General features: G+C 43.4%; 1 protein-coding gene across 1 annotated transcript; it reads right to left on the bottom strand.

The window, feature by feature from the left end:
* Positions 1 to 1,277: 1,277 nt before the first annotated feature.
* LOC111888477 (uncharacterized) lies at positions 1,278 to 2,255 on the bottom strand. The gene is made up of 2 exons (XM_023884649.1): positions 1,644 to 2,255; positions 1,278 to 1,508 (listed from the first exon to the last, which is right to left on the bottom strand). The coding sequence occupies exons 1-2, from the start codon at positions 2,253 to 2,255 to the stop codon at positions 1,278 to 1,280; spliced, it is 843 nt and encodes a 280-aa protein (XP_023740417.1).
* Positions 2,256 to 19,598: the final 17,343 nt, after the last annotated feature.

A 19,598-nucleotide genomic window follows, 5' to 3' on the forward strand; every position in this document is an offset into this window, starting at 1 on the left:
TCAGTAAACATCTTCTTGTCAGTAGCAGTGTTCTGATCACACCTCGTAATAATCTCCAATATATGCTCCAGGGAAGCAGTTGAGAAGAGGTGTTTGTCAACAAGAGTGAACAAGCATTTATGTCCTTCGCCTTTGACGAACATGACAGTGTGGTACTTTGAATCAATCTTTCCCTTGACCATTGTATTAACATTTCCTGCTCTGCCCATAGTTTTGATCGTGGTTCGCTTGTGAATGGCAGAGGCAATTTCGTGGTGCATCTTTGCTACCTCGTGAATGTAGCACACAAGCATTCGCTTTACATGGTCAATGACCGACTGATACTCCTATGGATTTGACAGTAAGATATTGTTGAGGAGTATCCAGTCGTGGGGATTGAGGTTCGCTAGATCACCAAGGGTGAAGCTATGAGCTGAGCCTTCAGAGCCTCGAGTCACCTTGAATTTCACGTTAACAAACTTCTCTGCTGAGTAGGTCTTCAGAACCTTGACAGTCGTAATTTCCTTCGAACTCGAGGTCAAGTACTGGGGTTGAGCAAACTCTAGGTAGAACTCCAACAGATCCCTATCCACCTTCGGGTCTGCAGATGGGATAGCAACAGTCGAGTTGAAGCAATGAAAGACAAAAGCCTTTCGTGTGATCGACATATCAAACTGTGCATCTTTGGAGTTATCAAACCTGAACAACATCACAGGCTCAAGCCAAAGTATGCTTGGCTCATCAATGGTACATCGTTGAAGAGAATCAAGAGTCCATTCAGGAAAAATAGACATCTTCTTTTCTAGGAGCTCTTTTTCCTTTTGCTTTTGCTCAAGCTCAGCCTGTTGTTTCTTGAACTTTTCTGCTAGCTCTTTATCAGAAGATTTTGTCTTCTGAAAAGGCTTTTCGGGATTTTCAACATAGACATCATCTTCATTATCAGTGTCATCCTCCCCAATTTTCTTCTTCTTTTTCTTGACTTTATTGTTGACCGAAGCTTCATTACCCTTCGGTTCAGTAGATGGTTTTGGTGCAGGAGGAGGTTGAGTTTTTGCCTTCTCTCCCCCTTGTTTCGGTTGGACACCAGTCACCGGAACTCCCTTAATACGACTAATGATGTCCAAGTCTGGCCTGAGTTTGTCAGCCCAGTGTCGTCGGATAGTAATGGTGATGATGGGATCATGGACTTCAAGGAGATGAAGTATAATAGAGTGGACATCGCCAGCAGAACTTTGTATAACCTCTCTCTCAAATTTGACATCATGGAGCTCAGAAGTGGCAGTACGAAGCTTGAGATTCTACATCTTCAGCTGAGAGGTTCTTCTGTCAAGCTCATCCATGATACGATTCTCTACAACCAACTCTACCTCCAGTTGGGTCAAGCGATCATTAACATTAGCATGCAGAGTTTCGTTGACAGCTTCGATTGCTTGGCGTGCAGCTTCAAGGTTGGACCGTTCAGTTTGAAGAGAACGTTGAAGATTATCCACCGAAGCATTATCAGTTTCAGAATTCTTCTGAGCGGTCGCCTACAAAGAGTCTAAAAATAAGTGAGCCTCAAAAATTAGTTTATTGACTTTTGTCGTCGCTTCTTTGAACTCCTTGGTGGAAGCCTCAACAGCGAGGGAGGCTTTCTGGCATTAGGAGGTGGAGGCATCTATAGCCTTAGCTGCAGCAGCAAGGGAGGCATTATGTTCTTCGACAACAGAGGAAAATAAAGCCTTGAGAGTAGCATCTGAGTAAGCCCCAGAGGAAGAGGAGGAAAGCAGTTGATCGAGTTTGTCGTTGACTGCTTTGAGATGACGCTTGGTAACATGCTCATCATCATCTTTGTCACTCTGTACATAGTAAGGACTAAAATAGGTGGAATCAAATTCCAATTCCTCACCGCCTAGAACTGGGGTGGTGTCAGTAGAAGGTGTAGGAGATAATGGTTTGGTAGTGTTAGGAGGTTCGGTTGTTAACGGTGGTTCGGTTGTAACGTGTGGGGTGGGAGCTGTAGAATGAGCCCGTGTAGTAGTGGTAGTGGTGGTAGTGTCTGTGAATATTGGGGTAGGGAAGGGAATAATGGTGGATGGTTGAGAGGTGGGGATAGGAAATATTGGAGGGATGGATACTGGGATAGTAACAGGTAGAGGAGAAGGAGGTTGGGAGCGAACTGGAATTTCTGGGGTAGGGGAGCGAGGCGGGGTGTCACCATGACCCGAAGCCTCATCATCAGAGCTTTCGCTCTCAGATTTTGAAGGAGGAGCAGATTTATTTTTTGGGAGGAACATATTGTGTGACCACCCAAAATTTCAATGGTGTATAACATATCAAGTCAATAAAAGTTAGAACAATTGCAGTAAATTTTCATACTTTTGGTATAAGTTTGGGTATTTAAGGATTTACACTTTAAGGGATATCAGGAGAGAGGATGCACTAGGGTATTGTGCAACTCTATTATTCCCAAACTCTATGATATTAGAGTTCAATGGCTAAATAAAATATTTTCTGCCAAAAACCCCAAGAGTATATATAGGATTCTGAGCCATATTTATTCATTTGTTACATTTACAACAAGAGAAAAGCTGAATTCTCTCTCAAGGATCTTCGGGCGTTCATCCCAAATCGTGAGTACTTCTATCCTAGTGTGTTATAGAGCTTGATATGTGTCTAATACACTAGAAATGATAGGAAAACAACTAGATTAAAGAGTTTACGGCCCAAGAAGTTATTGGACCGTAAACCCTTCTTTAAGGGGCAAAAAATGCCCTAGTCCCTTCCTCTTGCAATGCAACTAGCTTAGACTCTTATCCTAATGTATTTAGGACTAGAAAACACCCTTATAACACTAAGAGTAAGGTGTTCACGGCCCAAGGAGTTCTTGGACCGTGAACTCCAAACAAAAGGGCCAAGGTGTGCTTTAAACTCTCCTAAAGCCTTGGACACTAGCCTAGATTAGTTCTTAGTTAAATTAGGGACATGAAATCACCAAAAACACCCTTACATGGGAGAGTATGGCCGTAATATCCAAGGGGTTTGGTCCCAGGGCCGTGAACTCCTCAAAGGAGTTATAGGATGCCCTAAACTATTCTAAAGACCTTGCCATTAAGCGGAAATGCTTCTTAGGGACTTCAAGAGCCTCAAAACAACAATTTACCAAGTCAGTATGAGCTAACGGCCCGTAAACTCATGAGTTTACGACTGTAAACTCATGAGTTTACGACCATAAACTCATGAGGTTACAACCGTAAACTCATTTTTTGGTGACATTAGGTTCGTGAACTCCATTAGGGAGTTTTCCTTGAACCCTGCACACACTAGCTTGTCCCTACAACACCTAGATGCAATCCTTGAGGCTAATAACACTAGATAAAGGTGTTTAGCATGTCTAGGGAGTCATGAATTTGTTTACTAGTTGTTCATAGACTAATTTGATACATATATGTGATATTATATGTTAACTAGGATCATAAAGTGTATTCAAGACTTCACTTGACACCAAGGAATCCTACATCTTCAGTTCTTCCGTACCACCCACAACAGGTGAGTTCATACCCCTTAATCATTGTTTTAAATGTTTTTAAATGTTTTATGGGGGGATACAAGTAGAATCATGCTAGTTATTATATCAATCACATGTGATTAATAAGCAGCATTCAAATGATTTACTACTCATTAGCCGTTTTACCAAACGGATTTCTTCAAATGATTTTCATAAACGTTTTATATGTTTAAAACTGCTTATTATACACTTTATGTTTTATTTCAAACTCATTTACAATTGTGTTTCCACCAAATGTTTCTTGATACTTAAATTGTTTTTATCAAACCAATGCTTTCAACCCGTTTTATAGATTGACATCAAGTCAACGGTATAACAAAATATAAAACGCGTAATTCAAAGTATTAGGAAAACATCGGGTTTTCCTAGGGTTTTCAATTCATACACCTACAAGATGCATACCAGGTCTAACAATTATTTTTTACATTTATAGAAACAAACAAGCATACTTACGGATCTTCACGCTTTTTACACGATACTCTTTTCAGAAAATATCGGATTTTCTGGTGGTTTTCAAGACAATACAAAACATTATATTTCAAACATTACTTATGAACTCACCAACATTTCATATGTTGACATTTTTCAAAATACTTGTATTCTCAGGTAACAGGTAAATCGAAGGGAAAATGTACCCAGTGATGTCTTGTTGTTTGTTTAACTAGTATCGAACAATCTATTTTTTTTGGGAATGTAATGTTGTGAAACAATGTAGTAAATGTAAACACTACCAGTTGTACGATTTCAATGCATGGTGATGAATGATGTTATGTTTCATGTATATTCACTGTGATGGTATTCAATTGAGTCACAACAGCCCTCGGACGTTTCCGCCGTCTGGTTCGGGGGTGTGACATTAATCGAGCCCTAGGAACCCATATCTATGAATGGAATGCACTGGATTCAAGCAGAATCAAGTGTATAGAGATTGCATGTATGCGACACGACGAGTTGTTCTTCGGACTCGAAGAGTCGAGTCGCGAGTCCCCGATTTTTCCCCTTTCGAGTATGTGAGTAGACCAGTGATCCATAGGTGGACTTAGTGAGTCGGAAGCCATACTCAACAATGGAGGGACTCGGCGAGTTAATGCCCTGACTCGTCGGGTCCAAGGCAATCTTCTTGCCTCAAGAACAGACTCGACGAGTTGTTAATACAACTCGGCGAGTCACAGTCTAGAGTGTTCATCGGATGAAGATCAACTCGACGAGTTATTCATACAACTCGGAGAGTCGGATAAAGGACCATTGAGTATCAGTTAGGAAGAGAACTTGACAAGTCAATGCCTAACTCGACGAGTAGAGATGGGAGTAAGGAAAATCAACAGGATATGGACTCGACGAGTTGGCAAGCCAACTCGGCGAGCCGAGTCAACTGGAAGTTGAATTTGACTTTGACTTGAATTTGGTTTGGAATCGGTCAGGGGTAAAATAGTCATTTGACCCTGGGAATAGTATCAATGTCTAATTAAGTGTTTTACGGAAATATAGCCGGAGGATCACCGGAGCAGTAGTCAGACATTTGCGGATCAGTTTTTCAGCAGCCAGCCTTTCGAGGTGAGTTACCTTCCAGTACGGGTGGGTCTAAGGTCACAATGCCAGACCACCAAAAAGGAGTATCTAGTAGATGATTGTCTTCGTGATAATTATCTTGGCTTGGTTATGTGCTTTGGTTGTGAGATATGCCTTTATGATATGTTGTGTGTAGTAGGAATTACATTTCCCTAACATCGGTCTCTAGGACAGTAGGGTAGGTCAGTACCCAGTTATGCCAGACTGTATGTTCATGTCTCGTTATTGTATGCTAGCGATAGGGGGTGAGATAGTCCCCAGTACCGGTTGAAAGATATCGATGATGATTATCGGTTGAAAGATACCGATGATGATTACCAGTTGAAAGATACTGCTGGTTGTTACTAGTTGAAAGATACCGATGATATTTTATGTTATGTGGTATGATGGGGGAACTCACTAAGCTTCGTGCTTACAGTTTTAGTTGTGGTTTCAGGTACCTCTTCGTCAAAGGGAAAAGAGTCGGCGGCGTAGCGGCGCATCACACACATGGTTTTCGCACTGGATTTTTTGGGGATCGTACTCTGATTTTCTTTGTTCCCGATGATATTGTTTTCAGACATAACCTTATGTTTTATAATTAATGTAACTTTGACAATGTTTTAGTAACACGCTTTATTACATGTTAAATTTTAAAATGAAATTTTTGGCCTCGAAATTTGGGATGTTACAAGTTAGTATCAGAGCCCTGGTTTGAGGGATTCGGACACACCCTCAGGGGTGTCTGGACTCAAACCGAGGGACTAAAAGATTTTTACAAGGAAAATGGTTTTCTAAAATCTAAAATGAGAAGTTTTAAGAAAGACGAAGTGTGTGATCCGTGCGACCGGCCGGGCTCAAGTAAGTTTTCCCCAAGATAGCCATACTTGTTATGTTATGTTGTATGGTTTTGATTCAGAAAACTTCATGCTAGAATAGGACTATGGATCTAGGAGGATGCCTTGTGTGCCTGATATATGATTCTTACAATTGCATGTTAGTTAGGGCTAAGGATATGACAACCCGAAATTTCCATTTTGTACGAACATTATCTATTCAATAGAAGCTAGACCAGTTTCAGTGAATTTCAGACTTTTCCGAATAAGTTTGTGTACATTAGGGTTTACGTTTAAGGAGATATCAGGAGAGTGGATGCTCTTTGGTTTGTAAAACTTGAGTATTTCAAAACTTCATAATATTAGAGTTCATTTCCGGAATAAAAATATTTTCTGCCAAAAATATCTCAGGACTATATATAGATTTCTGAACCAAATTCATTCATTATTCACATTTCCAACTAGAAAAAAGCCATTTTCCCTCTCACGGATCTTCGGGTTTTCATCCCAAATCGTGAGTACACTTCTCTAGTTGTTTTATAATGCGTATTATATGCTTAATAACATAGATTACATGTCAAATATGCGAGTTTCGGGAGTTTCCAGCCCAAGAATGTTCTTGGGGACTCCAAAATGAGGTTTAAATGCTTACTAGTCCCATTTCCTTGTTAAGTAACTAGCTTAGGATTATTGGTATGTATATTTGAGGCTAGAAAACAATCAAAAACACCAAGCTTAGGGTGTTCACGGCCCAAGAACTTCTTGGACCGTGAACTCCAAATTCAAGGGCCAAAATGTGCCCTAATCACTCCTAAAGCTTTAGACATTAACCCCCATTTATTCCTAGCTAATTTGTGGACTTTAAAACATCAAAAGCATCCCTTAAAGGGAGTTTACAGCCAAGGAAATACTCATAGGCCGTAAACACCAAATAAGGGCACCAAAGTGTGCCTAGGGTCCTCATTAGCCTTAAACAAATGCTTAGAAATTATCCTACTTGTGCTTGGGACTTGAAAGAATAAAAATACCCATCCCTTGAGATTTTCCGGTTGTAAACTCCAAAAGAAATGGTCTTTTGGCCGAAAACTCCTTAAAGGAGTGTATTAAGGCCCTAAACTACCCAAAGGATTAAACCACCGTGTAAGACTTATTCTAGAAATCAAATAGCACTTTAAAACACCATTTACCACCAAGTTGGGAGTTCACGGCCGTAAACTCAAGGGTTTACGACCCTAAACTCCTTTTGTGGAGTTTATTGAATGTTAAACACATATATAAGGCCCTTTGGTACATTTAACCGCTTTAGCCTTGTCCCACAACAACTTATACGCAACCATTAAGACCTATAACACTTATGCAAAGTGTTTACATGTTCCTGAGTGTCCCAACTAAATTTATTAGTTATTATTTGGCTTATTAGTTATATATATGTTGAAAATATGATAACTAGGCTCGTGCGTGTGAACAAGTCTCCGTTTGCCACCTAGCACAGTATCTAACACTTCAATCCAATCCACTCACCTCAAGTGAGTTCATACCCCTTTAATTAACCTTTGAAATACTTTTAAATGTTTTAAATACTTTTATGGGGGGATACAAGTTAAATACTTATAGTTATTACATCAATCACATGTGATTAATAACTAGAAAACCAATGATTTTATCACTGTTCAAACTGTTTATCAAACTGCTTTACTTCAAAATGTTTTACAAACTCTTGTACTTATCAAATACTTTTATATAAACTGTGTTATACTTCTTATAAATTGCATGCCCATATATGTATAGATACATAAGCAATGTTTAAAGGACTTAGGAAGGCCATCCTCCCTATTTCCTTTTTCTTGATTTGGATGTGGTCTGGTGGGATTTCGGGTAACCGTCCGAAGGTCGTTTCAATATTAATTATATATCAAATGTACATATATAGACATAAAAGTACTTCCATATTCATGCGTATTAGTCACATCATTAGTAAGTTACCATCGGGGTAACACAAGATCATACTACTACAATTTCTAGATCAATGAGTCAGTTCATTCATGAGTCAATACTTATTACTATGAGTACATATACAACTATACTAGAAAGAGAACATATACAACTATACTAGAAGGAGAACATATACAACTATACTAGGACAAGAACATATACAACGTACTAGAACACGTAACATTACATTACATATACAAGAATACGTTAACAATTGTGATCCACTATATCGGAGCATGCCTTAAATGTCATGGACCGAGTTGTAGCCAGAATTCTCTTGGAGGGAGAGTGTGAGTTTGCGTATAGATCTATATTGGAATGACTATCCTACACCATGCTGCTAACTACAGCCAGACCTGCAGGTCTGCGGGTGCCAAACGTCATTCCGTTATTACGACCATTCGTATGTCGTTGTTACCAGTCGATAGTATGGTGCAATTATTCACATGATACCTTAATATAAATCCGGTTTAAGGTAGTTAGTACAGCAGTAGTTCCTATAATACAACACTATAGTACTACAATAATTTACCCATCACATATATTTAGTGATTTGTTCACTTAAACATTAATGTACAAACTATATTTTGTTAAATGATAGTTACACTTGGGAAATTAAGCACTTTTACAACAAACGAGCATACAAAACAGTTAAGCCTTGGTAGAAGGCTACTTTAATAGAAAATATAGGTTTTTCTGAGAGATTCAAACTTTTACAAACACTTACAAACATTTACATAAACTTTTACAAACTTACACTTGAGACATGTTCAAACGTTTTGATAACAAACATCGACACTAAAATACTTATGAACTCACCAGCTTAATGCTGATAAACTCTTTCAAAATAACTTGTATTCTCAGGTCATCAATAGACAGGTACCGAGGCCAGCTTTTGAGAAGATGGAGCGCATCCAAGACTCATCTTATTATTTTGATTTACATTATTTTTGGTGTCTATAACTGTTCAAAACACGCTTGTATTAAAATTATATATTTAATGCAATGGATGATGTTGTATGCTTCTTTACATTTACCGTGTTGTGATACTTTACATGACGTCCTCCGCCCCAGAATGTTTCCGCCGTTCTTGGTTTTGCGGTGTGACAGATTGGTATCAGAGCATTGTTTATAGTGAATCTAGTATATCAACCCATAAAAGATATACTAAACTATAAACCCAATAGGGATTAAAGCACTCTAACGAAGAGTCTATACTTTAAATATTAAAATATTTAATTAAGTATACTAGTTTGCATTCATACTAAAATCAGTGTCACAATGACAAGAACAAAAGTATTACGATTGTTAAATATTACAAGTGAGCTCGGGGATGTATGGTCCTTCCTGGGAATGGCATAGCCTGATCAACTATGCTGGTCCGAGGAGTGATTAGCATATGCCCTAGAATGGTTGTGATATGTTAACAAGTCTAAAAACATACCAACAATACCACAAGAATATCAGTAGCACTTAAACTTAAAATACTATAGGTGTATTTTGTACTACTAGCTACATATATACTATATTCTTATACCTCTCTTCTCGCGTAGATTTAAATGGCTGGATTCCATCACGACGACCCGTACTTTCCAAATGAAGGCAATGCAGGGTGGATCGAAGAAGAGCCCGAAGATGAGCATCCAATCCCTTTGGATGATCACCTCGCAGAAGGCTTTTCTGATGGATCTGACTCCGAGCCTGAAGTCAACAACCTACTGCTAGTAGGTCAAGCCCCGAACAACAACCCCCGACCAGCTTTTCCAGGTCCTACTCCCTTGTGGGCAACCAACTTGAATCGCTGGAGTGATGAACAGGGTCAACCCTTACCTTACTTTGGGGACCGAAGCTTTTACAACGTCAGTGAAGGTGGTTCTGCTGACCGAGCTCTGCCCTTCATTTTCTGCAGAATAGCTCGTAATGTTGAGCAAGGTCGAGCAGCCATCGACCGGGTCATGGAGATTGATGCCAACTCTGGTGTTAACACAGTCCGCATCCGCCTTCTTGAAGAAGACATGGAACGGACCCGGAGAACCAATGAAACCCTGCAGCAACAGCTGGCTGCCTCTCGAGCTGAAGTCTTGGAACTTCAAGCCCGTCAGAGGGCTCAGGAGCGACACATTCAAGAGGTGTTTCGTCAAGTGTCAGACCTCAGGTCTCGCCCGAGGAATTCCCATCGCCGTTAGATGATGTCTAGTACATCTTTGTCTTTTGGTTAAGGAATAGCCTTTAAGATTTGTGTTCTAAGTAGCACTTGTCTGTAAAATATTCCTAACTTTCAGTACTCTAATTAGGAATCTAAGAACTGTCAAACTTTTCCGTATGGTATGATGTAAGACCTACTGTTAGGTCAATTTTCCCTGAACTTATTACATCCGTAATACCAGTATTATTGACGTCTATCTAATCTGTGGGAAAAATCAGTACACTTGTGTTTTCCTACTAATGTTCTTTGTTGTGATCTCAAACACTCATTCAACTGTTGGGCTATTGTTAGTTAGTCCATGTGTCACTCTCACCTTACTTACAAATTGATTCTTACCATTTTTCTTATCTTTATAAACTTATAGCTGAAAGATGCCTCCTCGCAAATCTCCCCGGAATAACCCTGCACCTCCACCACCTCCTCCGCCTTCGGTCATCGATACTGCAGCCTTGAATGCTGCCGTAGCTGCAGCAGTGGCAACTGCCATGGCTCAGTATCACCCATCTGATGCCAGCAGAGGTGGAACCCCTGTTGAATCAATTCCGGTTGAAACCCCTGTGCGCTTGAGAGAGTGCTCCTACAAGGATTTCACCAATTGCAAGCCGAAGTCTTTCCATGGCACCGACGGAGTCATTGCCCTCTCGCAATGGTTCGAGTAGACTGAATCAGTCTTCGAAATCTGTTCATGCCCTGCTGCGAGCAAAGTCAAATATGCCGCATGCACCTTTGAGGGAAAGGCCCTGACGTGGTGGAACGGCCACGTTAAAGCTCTAACCCTCGTCGTAGCCAACAACATGGGCTGGGAAACAATGAAAGACCTCATGATTGAGGAATACTGCCCAAGGGGCGAAATCCAGAAATTGGAGCAGGAACTTTGGAACCTGACTATGAAGAGCACCAATGTGGTCGCTTATACCGCCAGATTCAGCGAACTGGTGGCCCTCTACCCCAATATGGTTCCCACTGAGGGGAAAAAGATCGAAAGGTACATATGGGGGCTAGTGCCTCCGTATCAGGGGAATGTCCTATCATCAAACCCCGGTACTTTCGACAGTGCCAAGCGACTGGCACAATGACTCATTGACCATGGAGTCAAAACCCCGGCAACAACAACCCTAGCCATCCCGGAACCTTCCAAACCCACTGACACTAAGCGGAAGCTTTGGGACTAAAAGAAGAAGCAGCGAGCTGCCAAAAAGTAGCAAATTATGGCAGTGCATGCTGCGGTAACCCCTGCTGCTGCTACTGCTCCGGTGAAGCAGTATGCTAGAAGTTTTCCTAAGTGCAACAAACGCAACTTCCACCACAATGGCCCCTGCCGTGAAATGAAATGCTCTAACTGCAACAGGAAAGGACACACCGTCCGTATCTGTAAATTCCCGGCGAGACCGATCACCCAAGTCCCCGGCTCTGGCTCGAGCCCGACCTGCTATGGATGTGGCGAAGCAGGCCACTATAAGAGGGACTGACCTAAAGCGACGAATGTTGGAGGAGCAGGGAGGGTACTAGAAATAGGCCATGGGGAAGCGGTTGCTGACCCGACAGTGGTGACTGGTACGTTCCTCCTCGATAACTCCTATGCATGCATTCTGTTCGATAGTGGAGCGGAGCGAAGCTTCGTAAACCATAAATTTGCTCGCATGCTTAAGCAACAACTACACACACTTAAGGAACAATTCACAGTAGAAATGGCTAATGGAAAAACTGAAAGTACGAATAGCATATACTTAGGTTGTACCCTAACTCTAGATAACCATTCATTCCCAATCGACCTCATGCCGGTCTCAATAAAAAGCTTCGACGTTATCATTGGGATGGATTAGTTAAGTCTTCATCGCGCCGACATCATGTGCTACGAGAAATCAGTCCATCTAAACCTTCCGTCTAACGAAACTCTTATTGTCTACGACGACAAACCCGGTGCAAGTCTTCGTATTATATCAAGTATTAAAGCACAGAAATATCTGCGTAAAGAATACCATGCATTCCTTGCTCACGTCATCGATACGACCCTCGAAACGAAAGAACTAAAGAACATCCCAGTAGTGAGTGACTTCCCCGACATTTTCCCAGAAGAGCTACCTGGATTACCTCCGCACTGACAAGTCGAGTTCAGAATCGACTTAGTCCCCGAAGCTACCCCAGTAGCCAAGTCGCCCTATCGTTTAGCACTAGCTGAGATGCAGGAAATCTCTGGTCAACTTGACGAACTGCTCAGCAAGGGCTTTATAAGACCAAGTTTCTCACCTTGGGGAGCACCGGTCTTGTTTGTTAAGAAGAAAGACGGATCATTTCGTATGTTTATCGACTAAAGAGAACTCAACAAACTGACGGTCAAGAATCGTTACCCTCTGCCTCGCATAGACGATCTATTTGACCAACTGCAAGGGGCGAACTATTTTTCCAAACGTGATCTGAGATCCGGATATCACCAGTTACGAGTACTAGAGGAGGATGTGCCGAAGACAGCCTTCTGAACTCGTTACGGACACTACGAGTTCGTGGTGATGCCATTCGTATTGACCAATGCGCCCGCAGTCTTCATGGATCTGATGAATAGAGTATGCCGCCCTTACTTGGATCAGTTCGTCATTGTATTCATTGATGACATCGTGATCTACTCCAGAAGTAAGGAAGAGCATGGCGATCACCTACGACAACTTCTAGGAACCTTACGAGCGGAGAAGCTCTATGCGAAGTTCTCTAAATGTGAATTTTGGATCCGAAGAGTCGAATTCTTAGGACACGTGGTAAGCGAAGAGGGAATCCACGTGGACCTATCCAAAATTAAAGCCATTGAGAACTGGTCAGCACCGAAGACGCCTATAGAAATTCGTCAATTTCTAGGTCTCGCTGGCTACTACCGCAGGTTCATACAAAACTTCTCCCGAATCGTGAAACCTCTTACAACACTGACCCAGAAAGGCGTGGCCTTCGACTGGGAAGAGAAACAGGAGAGAGCGTTCCAAACGCTCAAGCGAGCCTTATGCACCGCACCAATACTATCCCTCTCCGAAGGGATAGAAGACTTCGTAGTCTATTGCAATGCATCGAATCAAGGGCTCAGGTGTGTTGAAGACACACAAAGTTAACTACACGGCCCACGATCTTGAACTAGGAGCCGTGGTGTTTGCTCTGAAGATCTGGAGACATTACTTGTACGGAACGAAAAGCACTATCTTTACTGACCACAAGAGTTTACAGCACATTTTCGATCAGAAGGAGCTTAACATGAGACAACGACGGTGGGCCGAGCTACTCAGTGACTACAAATGCGATATTCGTTATCATCTGGGTAAAGCCAACGTAGTAGCAGACGCCCTAAGTCGAAAGGAATATTCTTGTCGCAGAGTCAAGTCATTGTCAATAACCATCCATTCACAGTTGTCTAAGCAAATTCAGGCGGCCCAACTGGAAGCCATGAAACCTGAAAATGTGACGAGTGAATCCCTTAGAGGAATGGACAAGAATTTAGAAGCCAAGGGTGACGGAGCCTTATTTTTCATGAACCGGATCTGGACACTGAAACATGGTGGTTTCTGAGACTTGGTCATGACCGAGGCGCACAACACTCGGTATTCCGTTCACCCAGGTTTAGATAAGATGTATATGGATCTTAAAAAGCTATACTGGTGGCCTAATATGAAAGCAGTGATTGCTACCTTCGTAAGTAAATGCCTTACTTGCACAAAGGTAAAGGTCGAGTACCACAAGCCCTCCGGTTTACTGCAACAACCAGAGATTCCAGAATGGAAGTGGGAGCGGATCACTATGGATTTCATAACCAAGTTGCCCAAGACAACGGGTGGACTTGATACCATATGGGTCATCGTCGATAGATTGACCAAGTCTGCACACTTCCTGTCTATCAAAGAAACTAACAAGATGGAGAAACTTACGAGAACATACATTAGGGAAATCATACGGCTACATGGTGTACCTATGTCCATTATATCCGATAGAGATAGTAGGTTCACCTCAAGATTCTGGCAATCACTATAGCATTCCCTAGGAACAAGGTTGGACATGATCACATCCTACCATCCACAGACCGACGGACAAAGTGAGAGGACCATCCAAACACTGGAAGATATGTTGAGAGCCTGTGTGATTGACTTTGGAAAGGCATGGGATACTCATTTACCCCTTGTCGAGTTTTCCTATAATAACAGTTATCACACGAGCATCAAGGCTGCTCCATTTGAAGCCCTCTACGGCCGAAAGTGCAGATCTCCTCTGTGCTGGGCTGAGGTGGGTGATACCCAATTAGCCAGGGGGCAAGCTTCCGACTGTACTCTCACCGGTCCGGAGATCATTCGGGAAACGACATAGAAAATCGTTCATATCCGTGAATGATTGAAAGCCTCTAGAGACCGACAGAAGAGCTACGCTGATAAGCGAAGAAAACCTTTGGAATTCCAGGTGGGAGACCGAGTCCTTCTCAAAGTCTCACCCTGGAAAGGATTGATACGCTTCGGTAAGCGTGGGAAGCTTAATCCGAGGTACATAGGGCCTTCCGAGATTCTTGCAAGAGTTGGCCCCGTAGCTTACAAACTCGACCTACCTGACGCACTTCGTAACGTACATTCTACATTCCACGTATCTAACTTGAAAAAGTGTATGTCCGACGAGACTCTTGTAATCCCACTCGACGAGATCGAGATCAACGAGAGCCTCAACTTCGTGGAAGAACCGGTAGAGATCATGGACCGTGAGGTCAAGCAGACGAAGCAAAGCCGTATCCCTATCATGAAGGTTCGCTGGAACACCAAGCGAGGACCGGAATTCACTTGGGAACGCTAGGATCAGATGAAACTGAAATACCCTCATCTTTTCGCCTAATTGTTTGTAACTTCTTATTTGCTTAAATTTTAATTTCGGGACGAAATTCCTTCTAACGGGGGGATGATGTGACAACCCGAAATTTTCATTTTGTACGAACATTATCTATTCAATAGAAGCTATACCAGTTTCAGTGAATTTCAGACTTTTCCGAATAAGTTTGTGTACATTAGGGTTTACGTTTAAGGAGATATCAGGAGAGTGGATGCTCTTGGGTTTGTAAAACTTGAGTATTTCAAAACTTCATAATATTAGAGTTCATTTCCAGAATAAAAATATTTTCTGCCAAAAATATCTCAGGACTATAAATAGATTTCTGAACCAAATTCATTCATTATTCACATTTCCAACTAGAAAAAAACCATTTTCCCTCTCACGGATCTTCGAGTTTTCATCCCAAATCGTGAGTACACTTCTCTAGTTGTTTTATAATGCGTATTATATGCTTAATAACATAGATTACATGTCAAATATGTGAGATTCGGGAGTTTACTGCCCAAGAATGTTCTTGGGGAGTAAACTCCAAAATGAGGTTTAAGTGCTTACTAGTCCCATTTCCTTGTTAAGTAACTAGCTTAGGATTATTGGTGTGTATATTTGAGGCTAGAAAACAATCAAAAACACCAAGCTTAGGGTGTTCACGGCCCAAGAACTTCTTGGACCGTGAACTCCAAATTCAAGGGCCAAAATGTGCCCTAATCACTCCTAAAGCTTTAGACATTAACCCCCATTTATTCCTAGCTAATTTGTGGACTTTAAAACATCAAAAGCACCCCTTAAAGGGAGTTTACGGCCAAGGAAATACTCATAGGCCGTAAACACCAAATAAGGGCACCAAAGTGTGCCTAGGGTCCTCATTAGCCTTAAACAAATGCTTAATAATTATCCTACTTGTGCTTGGGACTTGAAAGAATAAAAATACCCATCCCTTGAGAGTTTACGGTTGTAAACTCCAAAAGAAATTGTCTTTAGGCCGAAAACTCCTTAAAGGAGTGTATTAAGGCCCTAAACTACCCAAAGGATTAAACCACCAAGTAAGACTTATTCTAGAAATCAAATAGCACTTCAAAACACCATTTACCACCAGGATGCTATAAGTGCGACAAGGTTGGGCATTTTCGCAGAGATTGTACTGCCCATACTTCTGCGATTCAAACATCAGACCTGATTTGCTTCCATCGCAATCAAAGGAGCCATAAAAAGGCCAATTGTCCCAGGTTGACAGCAGCACCAGCACCGTCAGCAGTGGCGCCAGCGCCAGCGACATCACGGGCTATGGATGGCCGGAAGGTCAAGTCGGAGGCTCTAGTGGTTCGGAGCCGGGCATTCCAGCTAACAGCCGAGGAGGCACACGGTGCACCTGATGTGGTAATAGATATGATTTTTTCCCTCTGATTTATTTGTATGATGTTATGATATTGATATGTGCTCTATGTATATGCGTTTAGGATTGTTCCATGTGAACGGTATCCCAATTCAGGTACTGTTTGATTCGGGTGCTACCCGATCATTTGTCTCTCTTGCGCTTAAGAAGAAGTTTCCTGAGTCTTTGGGCATGTTGGACTGCCCTCTAGAGGTCGAGATTGCAGACGACCGATCAGTGCAAGCATCGGAGGTCTACCAAGATTGTGTTTTGAGGCTGTTCGAGGAACGTTACCTGGTAGACTTGGTTCCCATACCATTGCAGGGGAACAAGGTTATTATAGGCATGGATTGGTTGAGCCCCAATGCGGCATTGATAGATTGTCCACATCAGTTGGTGCGGATCAGGACCCCGAGTGGGGGAGAGTTGGTAGGTCAGGGCGAGAGGCTACAGCGAGGACCAGCTGTATGTTTAGCAGTGAGAGCTAGGCGTTTCCTTCAGTAGGGTTGCGCAGGGTATTTCACTTATGTTATGGACACCCGGGAGGCGGGTAAGCCGACAGTGGGCGATGTGCCCGTGGTGCGGGAGTTTATGGAGGTATTTCCCGAGGAGTTGCCTGGGATAGCTGGAGAGGCAGGTGGAGTTTAGGATCGACCTAGTCCCTGGTGCGGCTCCAATAGCCAAGTCTTCGTATCGGTTGGCTCCTCCTGAGATGCAGTAGTTGTCTACACAGCTGCAGGGATTGTTAGACAAAGGATTCATTAGACCGAACAGTTCACCCTGGGGAGCCCCGATTCTATTTGTGAAGAAGAAAGACGGGTCGCATCGGATGTGTATAGACTATCGGGAGCTGAATAAGGTAACGGTGGAGAACCGTTACCCATTCCCGAGGATCGATGACCTCTTCGACCAGCTACGGGGAGCATCTTGGTTCTCCAAGATTGATTTGTGATCAGGGTATCATAAGATGAAGGTCAGAGAGGAGGATATGTAGAAGATTGCTTTTCGGACACGCTATGGTCATTATGAGTTTGTGGTGATGCCTTTTGGGGTCACCACTGCTCCTCCCGCGTTCATGGATCTCATGAATCGCGTGTGACGGCCGATGTTGGATTGGTCCGTGATTGTTTTCATTGATGATATCTTGGTTTATTCCAAGACGTGAGAGCAGCATGAGGAGCACTTGCGTGAGGTTTTGAGTACTTTGAGGAGAGAGAGCTTATATGCTATGTTCTCCAAGTGTGAGTTCTGGTTGCGCGAGGTGCAATTTCGGGGGCACCTTGTCAACTAGGACGGGATATCAGTGGATCCGGACAAGGTAGAGGCCGTGATGAGATGGGAGGTCCCGAGGTCTCCATCCGAGATTCGGAGCTTCCTAGGATTGGCGGGCTACTATCGAAGATTCATTCAGGACTTCTCCAAGATATCTGTACCGCTGACCCGACTGACGAGGAAAGTCGTGGTCTTTCGTTGGGGGCCCGAGCAGCAGGCCGCATTCGAGACGTTGAGACAGAGATTGTACAAGGCACCAATCTTAGCCCTGCCAGAAGGCATGGAGGATTTTGTTGTGTACTGCGATGCGTCCATCTCGGGGTTGGGCGCAATGTTGATGTAGAGATGGCACGTTATTGCTTACGCTTTGAGGAAGCTGAAGCCTGACGAGGGAACTACCTGACGCATGATTTGGAGCTGGGGGCGGTTGTGTTCGCCCTCATGATTTGGCATCATTACCTATATGGGGTTCATTATACCATCGACACGGACCACAAGAGCCTGAGGTATCTTATGGACCAGACGAATCTGAAAATGAGGCAGCACCGGTGGCTTGACGTGGTAAAGGATTATGATTGTGAGATCCTTTACCATCCGGGGAAAGACAATGTGGTGGTTGACGCGCTTAGCCGCAAGGCAGCGCCGATCCGAGATATCTGCCTAAGGATGACAGTGGTGACTCCACTGTTGGAGCGGATTCGGGAGGCCCAGCAGGAGGCCATGAAGGAGGAACATCGGAAAAGCGAGTGGATTGTGGGACAGGTTTCCTCCTTCAACTATGACAGTAAAGGATTGCGGACACTGCACCATACGGTGTGGGTGCCATATCTCGGGGGTGTGCGCCAGGTTCTAATGGAGGAGGCGCACTAATCTCGATTCTCCATTCATCCGAGGCGATGGAGATGTATAGGGATCTTCTTCTAGACTATTGGTGGCCCTGCATGAAGCCGGATATAACTTGGTACGTGGAGTGGTGATTGACCTGCAGGAAGGTCAAGTCCGAGCACCAGAGGCCCCACGGCAAGATGCAGTCGTTGGAGATCTCGTTGTGGAAATGGGAAGACATCACGATGGATTTCATCACCAAGCTTCCCAGGACCGCACGGGGAATGGATTCTATATGGGTCATCGTGGATCGGTTGACGAAGAGCGTCCACTTCATACCGATCTAGGAGAGTATCTTAGCTGAGAAGTTGGCCGATATCTACATCCGAGAGGTGGTTGCGCGGCACGAAGTGCCGGTCTCCGTGATTTCAGACAGACATGTACGGTTAACTTCCAGGTTCTGGAAGAAGTTCCATCACAATCTGGGTACTCGTCTTCATTTTAGCACTGCTTTTCACCCATAGACAGATGGTCAGAGTGAGTGGACCATCCAGACTTCGGTGGTAGCTAGGATACCTATCTTCCTTTGGCTGAGTTCTCATATAACAACAGCTACCATGCGAGTATTGACCATCCTCCTTTTGAGATGTTATACGGGAGAAGGTGTAGGACTCCGATATGTTGGGGTGAGGTTGGCCAGAGGGTCATGGGGCGCACCGAAGTGGTGCTCAAGACGATCGAGAGGATTCAGCAGGTACGGAGCAGGCTTCAGACTGCTCAAAGTCGGCAGAAGAGTTACGCCGACAATGGCCGATCAGACCTGGAGTTCTAGGTCGGGGATATGGTTCTCCTGAAGGTGTCCCCATGGAAGGGCGTCATCCGATTCAGGAAATGGGGCAAGTTGGGCCCCAGGTACATTGGACCCTTCTGGGTTCTGGCCCGGGTGGGCAAGGTGGCCTATAGGCTGGATCTACCAGCCAAACTTAGTCAGATACACAACCCTTTCCATGTTTCTTATTAGCGAAAGCGTCTAGTGTGCGACTCAGCAGTGGTACCCCTGGAGGACATTCAGGTTGATGGCAGCCTGAATTACATTGAGCGACCAGTGGCGATCCTCGACCAGAAGTCGAGGATTTGAGGAACAAGAGGGCGGAGCTTGTCAAGGTGCAATGGCAGCACCGGAAGGGT

Source organism: Lactuca sativa, chromosome 6 (genome assembly GCF_002870075.4).
Source record: "Lactuca sativa cultivar Salinas chromosome 6, Lsat_Salinas_v11, whole genome shotgun sequence".
NCBI lineage: Eukaryota > Viridiplantae > Streptophyta > Magnoliopsida > Asterales > Asteraceae > Lactuca > Lactuca sativa.